The sequence below is a fragment of the Solea senegalensis genome, linkage group LG21, assembly GCF_019176455.1.
Source record: "Solea senegalensis isolate Sse05_10M linkage group LG21, IFAPA_SoseM_1, whole genome shotgun sequence".
NCBI lineage: Eukaryota > Metazoa > Chordata > Actinopteri > Pleuronectiformes > Soleidae > Solea > Solea senegalensis.
Window position 1 is genome coordinate 11,473,034 of NC_058040.1, and position 18,817 is coordinate 11,491,850.

An 18,817-nucleotide genomic window follows, 5' to 3' on the forward strand; every position below is an offset into this window, starting at 1 on the left:
TGAGCAGGCTGGCCTTATAGCAGACCCACACACATAAACTGATAAAGCAGACATATTTACATGTATAATATGGTTATGTTCTTGTAAACAGAACAATAAATAAGGTTGAAAACCATGGGAATATTGGACTACGTTTGTAGTCATTTTGTCATTATCACCAAGGCACAAACATATAATTATATATATATATTTAAATCTGTCACTTCTGTCAATTCTGAGGAAAAAAGTCAAAATTTTGAGATAAAAAAAGGCAGAATTCCGACTTTAATCTCTTAAGTCAATACGGTCTTCCAAATTTATTTTACATTTGGCCTGAATCCTATTCCGTAGTTTAAAAATGTGGCTCCATTCCAGTATTTATAGACTCCTTATATTCAAAATATTAATCTGAAAGTGTACTCAATAAAATAAAAGGACAGAAAACCAATGGTAATCAAGACCTTAGTTGATAATAAATAATATCTTTAAACATCACAAATGTAATAGTAATGTAAGATCTATCTATCTATCTATACATATACTGTATATCATTTCATATATATTATATTTCATTTCATATATACATATATATATATACACATATATATATACATATATATATAAATATATATGTATATACATATACATAGATTTATATCTATGAGCTGCAGGAAAACTGATTGACTCTGTTCCTGACAGAAGTGTGTGTGTGACACTCGGCTCAGCTCAGCTCACAGAGCAGCAGCAGGATCACGTCACGTCTGTGGACTGACACTGGGCTCCTCCACCACCACGGTGAGATTAATCCTCTGTAGCAACCAACAAACACAGAACAGAGGATGTCTCACCTGCCTTTAAGCTGCGTTCAGGCTGAGACTCTTCACGCTCCATCATGGACAAGTATGCGCCGAAATTCAGCAAAGTTCTGGTGACACCTGATCCACATTATGTGCCGGGGTAAGTGCATGTGTCCACACACCCGATATTTACTCATAAAATATGGAAAATGCCTTGTAGGTTTAAGAAAAAAAAACAATATATATTGTATTCTATTATACACAGATTATTGGAACCAAAACCATGTTACAGTCAGTTGCAGCCCAAAATGGTGCCGATTCAAGTTGGATCATTAATTGATTTAAATTGAATAAAATTTCTTTTGGACACATTTTTAGGTTAGAATAAAGATTATACAGCAAAAACAATGTTCTATTCCCACATTGAGTCACAGAGTTTTGTCGATGCAAAGTTTTTACAATGCGAGGGATGCAATTATATAATATTAATACTGGTAATAAATGGACATCATCATGTAAATATGCCAGATTAAAGCCATTAGCTCACTTACATCTGTAGTTTTAATAGGCAGTGGGACAATATACCCATGTACAAACACTAAAAGGTAACAAAAAACATGACAATAAAAATAATCAACAAATATGAGAAGGCAGCATAGGTTGAACCAGGAGAACCAGAAGTTTTGAGGTGATTAACAGAGCAAAATGTAAAGAGACTGCATGAACCTAAAGTGATAATTCCATTCTACATAAATATTCAGAGTCTGACGAGAGTTCTTATAATTAACACCAAGAACCGTCGCACTATAAAGCATTAAGTTGTCTCTTTTCCAGGTATACGGGTTATTGTCCACAGCTGAAGTACAACATGGGGAGGACGTACAGCCAGCAAACGGCCGAGCTGCTGACCAGTCCTGATGTGAAACGCTCCGGTCGCCTGGTCCTCCGCACAGGTCACGACCCCTCCTCCGCCTGCACACCTGACACTGCTGCTCTGACACCGAGAGGCGTCTCTGACGGCACCATGAAGAGGGTGATACCAGGATACACAGGTATGACACACACACACACACACACACACACACTATGACTCCACTAAGTAACTAAATACCTCAGTATAAACTGTGCTAACACTTCATCACAAGCCGTTTGCTTACGAATGCGGAACAGCAAAATGCCAGTTGTTGTATTAGTCGGATATAAAACAATAGGCCTTTGACTATGTGAGGCAACACGACACCAGGTAATCTGTGTCGAACTGCTGAATTATTAAGTGTCAGTAATAAGCAGGTGAGTGGAAAAGTGTTGAAAAATCAAGACAACAACACGAGACGACCGCGGGAAAAGGACTGGGCATTGTAACGTTGGTTCTTCAAATACAATAAATCATCAATTCACACACAAAAATGATTTATCTCACCAATCCATGTGGATAACATTCTCTGTCTCACTTTAAATAAGTTGAAACGCACGCCACGTGAACATCAACAACCAAAAACAACTCCTTGGTTACTGTTGTTTTCATTGGAAATGCTTTGTGCGGGAGATTAAGTTTGAAAACCGCGCTGACGTTGTGTTTTGTGTATTGTCCAGACTGAGAGAGAATCACACATACAGTATGTCACACTGGAGCAGGGATTCAGGGATCAATATATTAACATCTCATCATGGCTTAATATTGCTTGTTGCTGTTGTAGGCTTCATTCCAAGAAATCGGAACCACTTTTCCTGCAGCTACTCCGAAACATGTCGTAAAGCACTGAGTGAGTTTTACCAAGAAATGTACGCAAGGAGCCTGCGACGATCGACGCTCCTGCCAAATGTCAACTGCACCGACCGACAGTTTGAAGTAACCTCCCTCCTTCTCTCGGTTTCTCTCTCTGTTTCTCACACATGCCATTGTTGGCCTGTTCTCTCCTCCTCGGTTGCTCACACACACACACACACACACACACACACACACATGCTGCCATGGCACCTCAGAGTAGTTTCACTCTTGTTAATTATCCATGGTGGAGCTCCATTGTCTTTTCACTGTAATATAATCCAACTTTGCACTACCACAAACAAATTCACCATGTGTGAGTGTGTTCTCGTTTATCTTGTTTTATGGGACATAGAAATTTGGTAGAAGTTGAAGTACATTTTTTTCTATAATATTAGCCTTAAAGTATATGACATTTACTGTACTTAAGTATCAAAAGACCTTGAGCAAGACACTTAAGCCCATGTTGAAGCACATGAATGAAAACTATCGTGTAAAGCAGCTGATCAAGACTAGAAAAGCTCTATATAAATACAGACCATTACCAACTCTTCTTCTTCTGATTTTATTTGGTAGTAATGAGTAACAAAGATGGAACCATTTTTTAACAACTCAAGTCTGATGAATCCTGGCATCTTAGAATGTGTCCCCCAAACAAACAGCTTAATCAGTATTTTAAGGGACGCTGACATAACCTTGCTGAACCTAGACCTGACCAACTGAAGCGATCTCAGATCATAACACTGCCCCCTAAAGGCTTATACACTATGGCACTATGTGAAAATATCACGTGACTTGTCTTTGCTTCATTTTCTTTTGCCATTTTGGCAGGTTATATTGCTATAAACCTAGAATCCTCCACACAATTACGTGTGAGAGTCATGAATCTCTCACTGGTTGTATTTGTCATCCTCTGGCACAGAGACCAAAACCTCCCCTGACAGCGATCACAGACAGAGTGATCACCTATAAACCTCTGGTGTCCTTCACCCACACCTCACCGTACTACATGGAGGACGATGACCAGCACAAGTACTTTATCTCAGGTACCACAGTTGTGACAGTTGGTACTAAATTTACTGTACAACATACTTTGTGACCATATCTCAATGTTGTGTAATAGACCAATTTAAAAATCATATTAAACGCTTAAAAGATTCTGGTATGGAACCTCTATCACCCCCTGTGGATCTTTGTAATACAGCCAGAGAACTTAATTTGGAGCTGCATGGTGAGGGAAACAGCAGCCGCTGTCGGCGGAGCTCACATTTTCAGAACCACATGATCACGTTCACAAGAGACCGAATTTGTGATCTTGATTAAAAGAAGTTGACGTTTATTGTGGAGCTGATTGAAAGAACTAAATTTGTAGCTCACTAAATTTATGTTATGTTTAGTCATCGTGGTGGCAAATGAAGTCGTCTCGCTTTACTCATGCTACGTGGTTCTTCTAGAGCACGGGAAACAAAAACAGGACATGAAAATGGAAAGAAACTGCGATACAGAGAAACTTAGAGAGCGAGTCGCATGGAGCGACTTGAGGGAACTCTCTGTGGAATTACCCAGTATGAGTAATTTTTTCTTACCCAAGAGAAAAATTTCTGGTTATTTGCTGTTACATGTTTCTCTAAAGGTATGAAGTGAAAGTGAAAGTAAAAGGGAAATGTCTTAGGTCAACCACACACATAGTATATGTATACTTCTGCTTATAAATGCCAAATAATTACTAAAATAGTCTTGTCTTCTCTCAGGATTTACAGGGCATGTGCCAAAGACCCGTTTTCTCATCGGTAAAGGTTACCCCATCATCACCAACCAGGCACTGGTTAAGTTTGGAAAGCACCAGCGGAGTGACCCCTCGTCCCAAGAATCCACAGGAAGGAAGGACATCACGACACCTCCCCTGCCGTCTATCTACCCACCAAACAGTGGAGTGGTGCCTTTCTTCACGGGACATATCCCAGGTCTGTGTCAGAAACACACAAACACACCACCACCACCACCAATGACGGACAAAAAGTGTCTAACGTGACCTCATTCCACAGGACACAAGTTCTTGTTTGGACATACCTTTGGTCAACTTTCCAAGGAAGCTCTGGAGAAGAGCCGCAGCGAGAGGATCCTTCAAGAAAAGCCTTGATTGATTATTGATTATTAATTTAAAAGTAAATAAATAAATATTTAAACATTTGCACATTGTTCATAACCAAGTAAAGAGCAGTAAATACGTTACGTCTTTATTGACAGAGTTTTGATTGTCGCTGGGCATCAGAGGAAGCATTCAGATACTAAGAAGAAAAATACTGGGTGGTATCATTTCACATTATTGCATCACATGAAAAAGTATCCGTCTATTCAGTCACTCTGCTTCTGCATCTATCAAAATATACCTTACACACATTTGTAATACCTGAAACAGCCACAAGGTGGCTCATATTTGTGCAACTCAACAACTCTTACATACTGACTCTGCTATACAGTTAAAATTCCAGTAGTACCAGGGACACAAAAAATTCCAGAAACTTTCTCTATGGCTAAAAAAAAATAAATAAACAGGCAGTTAAAAGGTCTGAAGGATAATTGCAGCCTACTGCATCTTTGTCAACTCATGCACGAAGAGAAAATCCATGCAGGGAATTTGTTGTGGCAATAGAAACATCACTGACACTACAGGAGACAACAATAACAGTGCATTTCTTGACTCTTTTTTTTCTCTCACCTAATGATAAAGGAAGGAAACTAACATATGACAAATGTCCAGTAGTCTACAGCAGGCCATTATTCACATTTCATGGTTGAAGGAGAGAAAGAAATAGGAGAGTAACAGAAGGGACATCTTGCAGTTATTCCTGGAGAGAATCGGACATCTGTTCATTTTCACAAAGCTTGAATTCACAACTAATATGAGCAGAATTACAAAAACACATCGGGGGGGGATAAAACAATTGAGACATGCATTATCTGAACTAGAACTGGCTGCACTGGCTGTTTTGAAAGTTCAAAGTAGGCCGAGATAAGCAAAGTTGATTTATGACGGTTACGGTTTACACTTCACTGAATGAATTAAAAGGCCGCACCACACAAACTAGCTCGTACTAGCCGTCACTAAACGTTAACCCTTTAACCTTTTAACTAAAGGTTAAACTAAATACGTAGAAATGTTTAGATGTAAGACTAAAACAGGTCATGTTGAAACTGTCCACATAAATATGAACAGTGAATATTTTGAGCTACATTTCACAGAAATAACTGGTTTTCATCAATGACAATAACCTCAAAGTACAGCGTAAGCCTAAGTATATAGTTTAATATACTTTACAAATATATTTTTGGCCATTAATCTGGAATTATAAATATGTTAATACTATATTATTCATGTTTTTACTCAAGTAAGACACATTATCTGAAGTTTTAATGGTGAAACCTGATTTGTATTTGGTTCTCAAACCATCTGATATAGTTGAGAATGGATTTAAGAATAGTAAGAATAGTGTAATTAATGATTGATGACTGTGTACATTTGATATTTTCTGTGCTTTCTCATCGGGTCAGCTGCATTTTGTATTATCATGCATTTAAACCTGTTTTGTTATAACAGTAAATAGGCTCTACACCATCTATGCAGGGTGTATTCCTCAATAGTTTTTCGGTGATCCTACCAGCTTCATCGCCTTTATGGACTGAGCCAAGAGTCCAAGATGAGATCTGTCCAAATGAAGCCACTCAGATGGTCGCCTGAAACCAATCAAAGACATATCACCGTCATTATCACCGAATGACACTGTCAACATTTCAACATTTCAACATTTTCACCACACCAGGTTATTACCTTCTAGTTTTTGCTCCAACCAAACTCTGAGAAACTGTCTCTGCTCTGGTGGACGTGACAGCTGCTCCGAACAGTTTGGCCCAACGTGGCCCTCTCTGACATGGGCTGTCCACCTGGACACAAGTGGACACATGCGGGCTCCCACTGTCTTTATCGCTCCCCGTCTCTTCCTTTCCAGTGCTCATACTTATTTGAGACCAGCTATCGGTACAAACCTGACTACAGTCTTCTCCTTCAGCCACACCATCCATGAGGTCAGGCTCTTTCTGCCAGCACTCTGGAACCGCAGCTAACCACGGACTCCTGTTATCCTGCAACCCTCCACTGTGCCGACTGGTGCAACTTGAATCCAGAGGACTGAGCGACTCTTTGCAACGCAGACCATTCTGGTGTGAAGTGGTTTGCTGACTGTCGGGGAAACGCTCCATCTTTCTACCCACTCGTAATTGTGGCCAGCTGGTCACCAGGAAGGCTGAGCTTGGCTCAGGAGGAGAGACTCTCGGCTCTTCAGAGAACAGCTGTCTGTTACACAACAGTCTGGGCTCCAGGAGCACGTTGAGGTCAAAGGGTAACATAGAGAGAGGCTGCAGTAGGAGCAGCAGCTCCTGAAACAAGGGCTGACACCGTCCCAGTGACATTGACAGGAACCCCCAAGAATGATAGTATGTTGTCACCACATCTGTGGAAATAAAAAAATAAAGTGTTCAACAAAAGTCATTATTTAACATAGACATACACAAGCACGACATTATCGGTACGATATCGGTATTGGCAGATATTGGCTTTAAAATGTATTATCAGATATTGGCAAAAACACACTAAGATCTGCCTATATCACTAATGACATTAGGCTAAATAAGCTGCTACCCCCTTGACTTCTAGCGCCCTCTACTGCTACGACATGAAAATATTACGCTCATTTCATTACAGAGGAGACTGAATGTCCTCAGCAGTTGGGCACAGGGAAAAATATACATATATTGTTATCAGTTATCCACTCAAGCACTCCCAATATATCGGCATATATGGCATATATGATATCCTATCATTGATTATTGAAAGAATTTCACAAAATATCGGGAAACCTTAAAAACTTAAAAAATACAGTATCCGATGTGCAAACACATCAGACCATTTGAAGCAATGAACAAGTTGTCCAGCAGAGGGCACAAAGAGTGCAGAGGGAAGACAACAAACAACTAAACAAACATTTTCCTATATTGTGTGAGTTTGAAACTGCTTATTATCACTACATACAAAGTATATAAATGGGAGAGATAAAGGACTATAAATAAAACACTGTGCACTCACTTTTTTGACTGTGAAGGAGACTGAGCCAGAATTCCAGGCCTCGTAGGCTGAAAAAGTAAAAACATCAACAGATTTAATTTTTGTCGCCAACAGAAATTTGATCTGTGTTTTTCAGCATTAATAATACATATAAAGGTAATTTTATTACTTACTTAAGCAAGCCTATTAAGAAGGCTCTGAGTCTCATACAGTGGCTGGTGAGATGAGGACACTGTTGGATTTTTAAGACCAAGCTGTGGAGAACTTTAGTGGATGAACCTGTCATTAAAGAGTCAACATCACAAAAGTAAGTGTTAAATGTTACTTACTTTGCAAAACTCAGCTAAAGGGAATTTGGGACAGTCATGCTTTAGTTACATACAAGTAGTGATCCTCGTGGAGACTTCAACCACAGTCCAGCAGTGGTTGCGACGCTGTCCAATAATGAGATCCAGGTTGTGATCCTTAAGTCCGTCTTCCAGAATTCTTTGGATTGATGGACACAAATGTTTCAGTACCAGACCTGCAATTGTGGGACTGCAGGAGCTGTTACCAAGACGCATCTGTGACACACAAAAAAAAGGTCAGGAAATACAAGACAGTTTATTTTCCTGCTGACGCAACATAAGCAAGTATCACTTTGGCACTTTTCCAGCGTGGGACGTCATTTAAGGTCCTCAGCGCTGCAAGTTCATACCTTTTCTTCCGGATCTCTGCTGCTGCCAAAATGAGCCATGATCAAATCCACTGCCCTGCTCACAGACCTGAGCAGACCTTCCACATTGGAAAAGAAAAACATTTTTAAGGTTAAACTGCATTCTTTTTTTTTCAGGGGACAAAAATCAGCTCAGGAGGATATGACGTTTTTGGGCAGAAATGTGTTGCATTCCTACTTTATGTTTATAATTCTGTGTGTTTTTAATACTCTGCACTTAGTTCTAGTTCTCACATTTTTAGTGTTAATCCAGTTATAAAAGTAAAGATGAGAGAAAAGTCTGCAAATATGGTGGAGCTATTTACAGCGATCTGCAGCGGTGTAATGTCTATAACACCCTTGAAACAAGTTGGTTTGCACTTCCAGATTTTCTTCCACTTTAATAAAATAGTGAATTTTTTAAAGATTTTCTCTGCTAACTGGGTCAGTGCCTGAAGAAAAAGAGGATTCATCATGCAGCAGATATTGCCAGTGAGAATGCAAAGTGAATATGAAAGCGTCATATTTCCATCTCAGATGGAGTGTCTCCTCTCCCTGCTTTCCTCTCTTCGCCTCAGCAGACGCCACGGTGAATTCTTTATGCGTGTTGATGCTGCTGCCTGCCTGCAGTGCTGCTGCACCACACATACTCTTGTGTTTACTGCCGCTGCCAGTCACTGCCTCCACGGACCATCGACCACCACAAGACACACATTTATATAATTACATTGGCACCAAGTGGCCTATATGGCAGCGCTAAAACAAAAATGATGGGGCGTGTTATAAATCATTAGCGCCGTTTCTACTGCATCATTCTCTCCCTCTCTCGCAGTCTCACTCGCATAGGCTACAGAGCACAGGGCTCAGCCAATCGCGTGCGGGGAGAGTTAAAAATAGGTCATGTTTGAAAGGAAGCCCCCTCGGGGTACTGAAGGCGCTGCTGCAGCACACTGAGATTTTATTGCTGTTCTCAGAGGCTCATCACTGAACAGCCAAACCAGTCAAGGTGGAATCGTCAAGACGTTTCCGCTACTGAGTCACCCAATTAAGATCTGTGTGTCACATACTACATGTTTCCAGTGATACAACCCAGTCTAAATAGTCATGAGTTGACCCTCACCTCTCCTCTGAAGATGGCTGATAGATAGGGACTCGTATGACGTGTCGGGCGAGAGGCAGAACTCTGTAGGAGGCCTGTCACCCGGCATCAGCGCTTCATTTTGCTGACTGGGGCTGTGTTTCCCACAGGGCCCGACAGAGTCCTGGATCCCCTGCACATGGAGCCCAGAGCCAGCCAGAGACAGCAGGGAGCTCAGAGAGGAGAGGGGAGCGACTGAGGAGAGGGCAGCTGCAACGCTACTGTGAAAGCAGCCGGCGTTGACTGCAGGTGCAGCTCCGTGCTGCGGGAATCTTTCTTCCTCCGATGGTGAGAAAGTGGGAGGAGATGAGTAAACGTGCGGGTCTTGGCGATGCAAATCAGTTGTTACGGGTAAAATGGGCGGTGGGTGAGAAAATATTGAATGGTAGGAGATGTGACTGTGGAAATCACGGAGAGTGTGAGGTTTATGACTGCTCTGCTCCGGTGAGAGGTTGATCAGGTTCTGGTAGGTCGGAATTTTGACAAGGTTCGACTGATTTATGACTGAGGGCAAATTGAATAAATAGTTGTTCTGAGTTTTGCCTGGGTTTCTGCTATCCTGCACTTGAACTGGTCGGGGGTTCGGGCTGCAGTGAGACGAATCCAGGCTGCTTTTTGAAGTACACCGACTCAGACGCTCTTGGCTTCTCGTGAACTGGCACCATGTGCGTCTGCGGCTGAAGCACTCTGGGCTTGGCGTGCAGGTGGAGCAGGTGTCAGTGCTTGAAGGAGCTTCAAGGAGGATGGGGCAATAGCTGCCCATGGGCGACGGCTGAAGATTAGAAAAGCACAGACTCGTTTTGCTCTTGCCATTAAAGCCAGGCCGGAAGCTTTTAGACTTGCTGCTCTTTTGGTTGATGTACTGCTCCAGGAGACAGCCCAGGTGCTGAGTCTGGGACTGGGATTTGGCTGCAGGACTAAGAACAAAGGGCTGAATGGGCAGCGAGGTTGGCCTCTGGGCTTTACTGTAGCGCACCACTCCATTTTCCAATGAGCATGTACCTTGAAGGAGTTAGAGGATAGGAAGAGATAAACACACTGTCTAGACTCCTAGATTTTACACCAAACAAAACAGATCTTATAAAAACAGCAAACAAGGGAAACAACCCTCTCACCACTGCCTTACCTTTGTCAGTAGAATCAGTAGTAGAGCGCTCCTGGTTTGAACTCACAGATGGCTGTGTGGACACAGCACACATGTCTTGGCAGTTACTGCTGTACACTGCTGTACACTTCTTCCTGCAGAGGGCTTGGTCAGTGGAAGTGGTGGCAACCTGGTCATCGTGAGTCTGAAACAGGGAGCCGTCCAACCCAGAGCCGCACGGTGGTGAGGAGAACAGCTTTTCTTTTAGTCCATCAACTTTATCCTGAAGGGAACAAAATAAAGATAAAACAAAAAGTATTTAGATTGTCACAACGACAAAAGTTCAGCAGTCAGTAAACTGTGGATGTTCGATTCTATTGTTTATTCAAAAAAATACCTTCCTTACTTCTTTGTTGTAATGATTTAAGACGTGCTCAGAGAGAGGGATGTGGCTTCCTTTGCTCAGACCTTCGGGGAAACTAGTGAGACTGGACCAGGCCGGGCTGGGTGACTGGGAGGAAAGGTCACAAGTCACAAGTTTGTAGTACTTCTGGTTGGTCTCCATGGCCATTGTGGTCTGGGTTTGGAGACAGGCAGTCAGGTCGGACACCTCCAGAGAGGAAAGACCCGGGGGTATCAGCTCTAAAGAGTACAGGTTGCAGTTAGAGTCGAGGCCTTGTGGAGACCAGCATGAAGCAGAGGGTGTCACATCGACAAGCTCTTCCTGGGGAGAGCTCACGGTCACATCATGTTGCTGGACGTCCTCAGTGGGAGTCAGCCGCACAGGCTGGAGGTTGAGGAACACAGATCCCTCACAGGACCGAGAGGGGTGAAGTGCAGGGCTGCTGAGGTCGTGAGGTGTGACGGGGCTGTTGCTCCTGTTGTACATCGCGCAGAAGTTCACCAAGACGCCGTCAGAACTGTTACAGGAAGAGTCGCTGATGTCCTCTGTGTTGGACAACAACGCTTGAGAACAACCCTGAGGGCTGTTGTCCTTCAGTCTGTCCGAGTCCTGCTCTCCATAATCAGCGTGCGGCGAGTCCATCAGCTGGTAGGGGTTAGGGTTAGAGAGCCAGTCTTGATCGCTCTTAGTCCCATCATAGCCACGTTCACTATCCAGGTCTCCTTGTGGGGTTGTGCAACTCCTGGCACCACCACTCAGAGGCCAATTTGAGTTTCCATGCAATACAAAAGACGAGTCTTCACGATATCTGTGCAGATTATCACCATCACTGTCTTCATCTTCCTCATCTAACTCTGTGCTCGGAAGAAATGAGTTGTGTGACCGCACACTGCCTCGAGCCTCTGAGTTTTCTTTCTTTTGATCGGAACTCGTCTCCTCCGGTGAGGAGGTGGAGTCGTATCTCCCGCTGCTGTCACTGGTGCCCTCCTCCTCCGCCCGCTCCTCGTTGAGACTGCCGTAACTGCTGGAGAGAGGTCTCCGAACCCCAGCGAAGGCCTGCTCTCGGTTGACGGAGTCTTGCTCCGGTAGAGACACAGCTCTGGTCAGGCCTGCTGTGCAGAGGCGGCCGGACCGTTTGGCCGAGCCGCACAAAGCCTGGACGGGAAGTTGCCAGGTGGGAAGCTGGACCACGGGGAAGTGACACGCAATCAAGGTGTCTCCTGAGAGACTGGACGAGCCAATCATTTTGCTGGATGAGGCTGGACCATGGAAACTGTCTCCACACTCCTTTATGAAATCCTGGAAGAAGAAAGTCAAATTTAAGCGTGATTAATCTGCGTTAACACACACACACAAAACTACACAATGAGATGTTAAATGATTCTGTCAGTGTGGAAACATACTTTCAGATGAAACACATAATTGCGATAAGATGTTTTTGAAATGTTTCACTGTTTAGTGAGTGTTTCGGTCCATAAAGTGTGTTTAAAACTGCAGTTAACTTTCAGTTAAAACTTAATCATTTCATAGCAATAAATATTTGAACTGATTATGTTTTAAGCCATATTGCCCACCCCTGACTGCACATATTGTAAATGTTTTGTGTACAAATCGTGAATTAGTTTTGGGTGCAGCTGCAAAACTGGCTCATTGCCTGAGGGATTCACCTACAGATTTGAGTGGTTTGGTGGAGAAAAAGCTTCCAAACATATGAGGAAAAGATCACTGTGAAATGTAAATGCACAACTGCACGTTTACACCACCGTTCCTCCTGTTGTGTGTTTGTCTGAATCTGGTTCTCAACACACCCAAAGCTTCATAATTCAGTCAACCACTCCAAACTCCTCCTCCTCTCCCTGCCTGGGCCAACCACAGCTCCCTCACACTAACTCAGCTGCTCTGTAACTAGGGCAGCTGCAGTGCAGAGATGCTCCGCTGATTCTGCTCTTGGAGGGAAATATTTCCATTTCCACCTGAGTTTAGGAAAATGCCAAGTTAAAATGCCCCACATCCATGTTCACACACACATTTCTCCTGACTGTAGACACTTGAAAATACGGCAATAATAATAAGTCTGGAAAGTCCACACATGAAAATAATGCGATGATGAGATTCAAGGTTTAGAAAAGAAAACAAAGTGAATAAAGGTGAAATAGAGTCATCAGAAGTGTTACTAGGATACCACCACTAGTTATTTATTTACTAGAGTTTCATATTCCCAGTGCTGTGTTGTAAATCAATATTGTTGAATTATGGGAATAAAAACGTCTGATTCAACACAGACGTGAGGCTCCATGTGACTGTTACTGTCTGGAGAATAATGTGTAAACAAGGTAAACATCTGTAGCAGATGACCACAGACATGTAATCCTCTTTAGCATCACAGTGCTGCAATAACAACATCCTCAGACAACAAATAGCACATCGACAGTGTGCTCTCGGGCAGATCCTTTACGAGGATCCTGCTGGATCATAAATAGGCACCGCTAAGAAAATTGGGTTAATCCGATTTTATGGAAAACAGTAAACACAAAAACAACAGAACCAAGTGGAAGATTAGAATCTAAAAACTTAATTAGTAGTGTGCTTAAAGGTGCATATATAGAGTAAAAGCAATTAATATGTACTTAAAAGACCTTTTTTTATGAAACACATGTTTTTCATATTGCTTTGAGGTGTAGGGCAGAGGATGAGTGCCTCATAGGTCAACACATCAGTCTAAGTTGGTGTCTTTGTCCTTATACAGTGTATGCAGGTGTGAAGATCAAAGGTATTGTAATGTGTTTAAGTAACTTTAAATTGATGCGTTTATTACTAGGGTTAAATTGTTTTTTTTAAATAGACCACTTTGCATCGACTCTTGATGTGTCAGCTACTATTTATTGCAAACAGTTCAATAGTTCAATGCGACAAGAAAGTAGGCCAGTGTGACTGATGGGTTCTCTGCACGATGTCTGTGCACAGGAAGTGTGACTTTTCCGTGCTGTCACTGCAGAAAAGTCACGGCAATTCAATGAGCCAAAATCAAACGGCTCAAAATCAAAATGAGGAGAGTCTGACTGTTGTAGTTGTTGTTGTTGTTGTGATACTGTCATCGCTCAAGTCTCTGTAATGAGACAGCAGCATCACAACTCCTACCTTGTAAATAAGTAAATTAAATATTAAATATGGTTTAAGTAGGACAAGTTTGGGGGTTTGGTTATATATACATATACATATATATATATATATATATACATATATATATATATATATATAGACCAAAGTCTTGTTATCTCAATAAAATGAAACCAGTAGTCCATAAATTTGCTGTTCATGCATTTATGGAAGAACCATCTATTGTAGTCATTTAAGTGAAAAGGGTTCTCGGGAATTGTCATTTCTGTGGACAAATGATTGGTCAAAATCACTGGATTGGATATTGGAAAGATAAAAATGGAAAATTCAATATACAGTAATACAAAAGTATATAACAATATATCCCTATATAGCACATGTTTCTCTGTGCACAGACTGTAAAATATATATATATATATATATATATATATATATTGTTGTTTTTTTTAAATCAGCAAAAGCATTTTAGCTGTCATGTTTGGGCTGTTTTATTGCTTCTTTTTTGGGGAGAACTATATTCATTGCATTGTTGGAGAATGATGCATTTGAAATGACTCAGCACAAATGTGTTGTTAACAGCTTCATACGTTCATAAATGGTCTAAAAATGACTAATGACTAAGGACTAATATCGGTATCGGTTTGTGATCGGACGCAAAAAAGGAATGGTATCTTCCCATCCCTATAATTCACATTTAAGGGAAAAAAAAAAAAGCAGACAAGCTTATTTTGATTGTTAATAAACACTCAAATGTATTGATTATCAAAACAGATGGTGATGAAATGAGTACTTGATAATGATCAGGTAATCCATCAGTCATTGCTGCAGTGATTTACTTGAAGCTTGACTTTAAAGATTAAATATCACAAATCAATTCGCAGTTGCAGTATGCTGCACGTGTGGATATTAAAATTGCATTTTGTCCACATTTCTCTAAAAGGAAGCCTTCAAAATAAGAGAGAGATAAGAGATATAAACACATATAATAAATGAAAACAGGCGGTCACAGCTGCATCATCTCATCTTCTTGCAGGTGACTTTCCAAAAATGACACAAGCAAACATTTCTTTAAAGGAGAATTCATGCAGCGATATCGACGCACCTTTGACGTCAGATGTAGGTCACGTACTGTACTGTAGTAGCTTACAACGAGGATCTGGCACGAGCCCGGTCCGACTCAGAGGACCAGAGTGGCAGCGGCACCCGGTGTCTGTCCCGGTCCCGGCGATAACAGCGTCCTCCTCATGCCGCCGCCGCCGCCGCCTCCTCCTCCTCCCCCTCCACAGGCTGACGGAGATATTACGTCACATCGGCTTTGACCAATCAGGACGGGGGACGGCCTTGACACTCAAAACAAACAGGAAGAGAGAGAAAAAAAACAAGGTAAATAAGGTGAATAAACGTGAATCTCAGCAATAAATATATACATTAAAGCATATATTGTTTGTTTGTTTTTTTGAATACCACAATATGTATTTATTATTATTAATTTATTAATTGATGGATTATGTTTGTTAGAAGTAAGATTTATATATTTTTTGTAAATAGAGGCAGTACACTTAAATGAATTGTGTCAGATTGTAGCCTTACACTGTGATATGTGCAAGAACAGTAAGAATACACATCGACACGTGTTACAAATAGACTTAAAAAAACAAACTAATGATAAATAATTGAGACCAGAGATGGCTCGTAAGTACACTGCATTAAAACTTTAACAATAACATAAGGTGTCCAGTAAATCCATCACTAATTACATTTAAGTCATAAGATTCTGATATCAGTGCCCATCACTTGTATCTACATAAAATAATAATAATTTGATATTCAGAATTCAACATTTACAAACACCGTTTATCCTTGGGGTCCATTTCATACCAACATACACAATAGGGAAAAATATGAAAAATCACAATAATATCGACCTAAAGTGAGAAAGATTGAACTTGTTAGTTTAATGACTTTATATCATTTCTAAGTACATATTGTTTCTCATTTTATTTCAGTAAGAAAATGATATAATTCATTTTTGATGTGAATGATGTAAATCTTTTTTCTTTCAGAGATGAACGGGGTCAAATCAAACCTGATGATAAAATAACGGTTAACAGACGTATATATACACTATATATACACTAATGGATACTTCTTACATAGAACTAGACTCTGTAACTGTGAATACTAAAAATACCTAAAATAATGGAGAAAGTACATATAAAGTAAGCACAGTTAAAAATAAATAAACACATGTTGTCACTGTAACCCCTGCACTGTCACATTTATATTTTGCATAACTGAGTCCACGTTATTCATATATTCCATGTTCAGACTTTCCAAAGCTATTCATTGATGCAAGGATTGAGTTCTGGAAAAAGAGACTCAGTTCAGTAAACCTGGTTCAGTTCGCCCTCTAGTGGTGGAAATGCGCAGCAGTCAGCTAATAATCCACTTTCTAGAACAGTCTGTTTCTTCCCTAGATTTACTCTCTTTTTCACTTTCCTTTTCTTCTTCTTTTTATCAGTAAATACTGGATCAAGCTACATATATAAAGATATGCTGTGAGCACAAATCTTTGTGCTCATTATTTGAATATTTTTACAAACTAGGTCATAATTTGGTTTATTAACACAATCAAAAACATCCTCACAATTCCCAATTCCTCTGATTCCTTGGTAAACATACATATACTTGTTGTATTTTTTGTACATTTACTCAATTTATTATTTCTCACCAGATTTTCTTAAGGAGAAAAACTTTAATGATTCTAAATTATGTAACAACTGTGAAATGCCAACAACATAAATATCATCACCGGGTCAATAAACACAGAAAAACTATAAAAAATAAAAAAAATTGTTTTCTTCATCTTCAAAATAATAGAAGGAACTGTGAGGAATATTTTTAATATGTTTTGAATATTATCACAATTAAAGAAACACAACCGACATATATATACAGTGTTTTCCATATATACATAGCTTACAATATGTACAAAATAAATATATGAACAAATGAACACACAAACTTTGCATGAGCACTTGTATTTTCTTATAAAACAAACTAATCCCGGTATAAACAGGTGGTTTAGTGGTGTTGCGTTTAAGAAATGACATACTTAAAAACACGATCACATGACATTAAAAACACGATCACTGCAGATGGAGCCTTTTTTTTTTTTTTTACTGTTCACGTGATTCCCGCTTTTACAGCTTTGTTTGTTGCCTCAGTGCAGAGCTGCGTATCAGATTACTGTAACTCATAAAAACACTTCTGTCTTCCGCTCACACCACAATGTCAGCGTGAAAATGACTGTGACAGGTGACTTCAGTGTCATGTGGGAGACGTTTGTTTTGCAGACAGTTGCCCTGCTGGAGCCATGTTTGTGCACCTCTGCTTTAGTAGGATATCCAGAAGGCACATGTATTTCTCCTGTGAAAGATAAGGAGGAACAGGTTTTATTGCAGTGCAATTAATGTGACCTTATTTTGTCCACTACCATGTGAAAGGCACATGCACACAACTTTATATCTCAGAATGAATAGATTTGGTTTCATGTCAGTGGTTAAATGTTTTTTACCTGCAGTATTTGGTGCCGCACTCTGAATGTTCTCTGCAGCTGGCACCAATTGGCTTCATGCTGTTCCAGCGCCACAGCAGTGATCGTTTTGTCCGTGAGAGCAAACCGCCGTCCCATTCCTCAGGCAGAGGCAGAGCGCTGACCTTCAGAGTCAAATACAAGATCCTTTATGAACTCAAAAATGACCTCCATGCTCAAATAATAATAATTCAAACAAACTGCAACATCAGGTAGAGTAAAGGTGTTTACTGACTTACCTGAATGGCACAGATCAAACACAGCACAACTGAAAGAATGACGATCCTTTCCTGAAGAGTCTTCATGCTGTAAGGTCAGAGTGAGAAGAGATGCTGTTCTGTAGCAGAGCTGCCGTGTTGTCCTGCTCCACTTGTATTAAAGGGTGTAATTGGGGAGGAGCTGCACTCCCTCAGTCAGATATTAAAGATTAATGAGAGTGATGCATTGGAGGGGTTATCAGTTTTATAATGACAGACAGTGGAAGTCTTGGTTTATATGAGGAAGACAAAGTACACTTCACCCCAGTAACTGAGGGCAGTTCCACGTCAAAGGTGTAGTCACCCTGCCGTGAACTCTGAAATTGCACTTGCATTTACTCACAACTTTTGAAGCATTTAAATGACAAATGAACAAGCCTATTTTAGTCTTAATGAAGATCATGGAGTTGTGTGTGATTTAAGTACAGATCTCCCTATTAGTTCTCTTGTCTGTCCCATATGAAATTGTCATATGGAGACTTTTTTGGCTTGAGGGGGGAAACCTGATGATTTGCCTGAAGTGAGTTGACATCACTTATTTGGTTAGAGACGAAGACTTCAAGTTTAAAATATCAGTAGCCTGCACATAATTCAGCTGGTGACAGCCTTACCCTTCCAGACTCAAAGTTGGCACTCGACTGTCTTACATAAGCATTAAGTGATGCTGTGTTGATTTTGACCGATGCCCTACATTAGGATGGAACAGTTCAGATTTATCAAAAACATATTTGCATAAACAGAACGATAGGTGTGCAGGTAAGGTTTTCGTTTGTCAAGTAAAGGTCCAGTGTGTTAAGAATTAGTGACGTTTATTTGTGAATTTGCAGATTTCAACACACAAAAGACAACTCACCCCTCTCTTCCCAATC

The 18,817-nt window shown here is 40.7% G+C and overlaps 3 protein-coding genes across 3 annotated transcripts; 1 reads left to right on the forward strand and 2 right to left on the reverse strand.

Annotated features, from left to right (window-relative positions):
• Positions 1-832: 832 nt before the first annotated feature.
• Positions 833-3,513, forward strand: fam166b (family with sequence similarity 166 member B). Its single transcript, XM_044012831.1, has 3 exons — positions 833-936; positions 1,611-1,828; positions 3,464-3,513. Exons 1-3 carry the CDS (start codon positions 872-874, stop codon positions 3,511-3,513), a joined length of 333 nt encoding a protein of 110 aa, XP_043868766.1. The 5' UTR covers positions 833-871.
• On the reverse strand, positions 2,974-15,314 carry LOC122758579 (iporin). The gene is made up of 12 exons (XM_044012827.1): positions 15,199-15,314; positions 10,974-12,278; positions 10,619-10,859; positions 9,475-10,494; positions 8,358-8,434; positions 8,043-8,223; positions 7,834-7,939; positions 7,682-7,728; positions 6,371-7,049; positions 6,201-6,276; positions 4,612-4,663; positions 2,974-4,507 (listed from the first exon to the last, which is right to left on the reverse strand). Exons 2-12 carry the CDS (start codon positions 12,222-12,224, stop codon positions 4,488-4,490), a joined length of 3,750 nt encoding a protein of 1,249 aa, XP_043868762.1. The 5' UTR covers positions 12,225-12,278; positions 15,199-15,314; the 3' UTR covers positions 2,974-4,487.
• A 1,706-nt stretch (positions 15,315-17,020) lies between these two features.
• LOC122758584 (liver-expressed antimicrobial peptide 2) lies at positions 17,021-18,108 on the reverse strand. The gene is made up of 3 exons (XM_044012832.1): positions 17,931-18,108; positions 17,674-17,816; positions 17,021-17,525 (listed from the first exon to the last, which is right to left on the reverse strand). The coding sequence occupies exons 1-3, from the start codon at positions 17,994-17,996 to the stop codon at positions 17,492-17,494; spliced, it is 243 nt and encodes an 80-aa protein (XP_043868767.1). The 5' UTR covers positions 17,997-18,108; the 3' UTR covers positions 17,021-17,491.
• Positions 18,109-18,817: the final 709 nt, after the last annotated feature.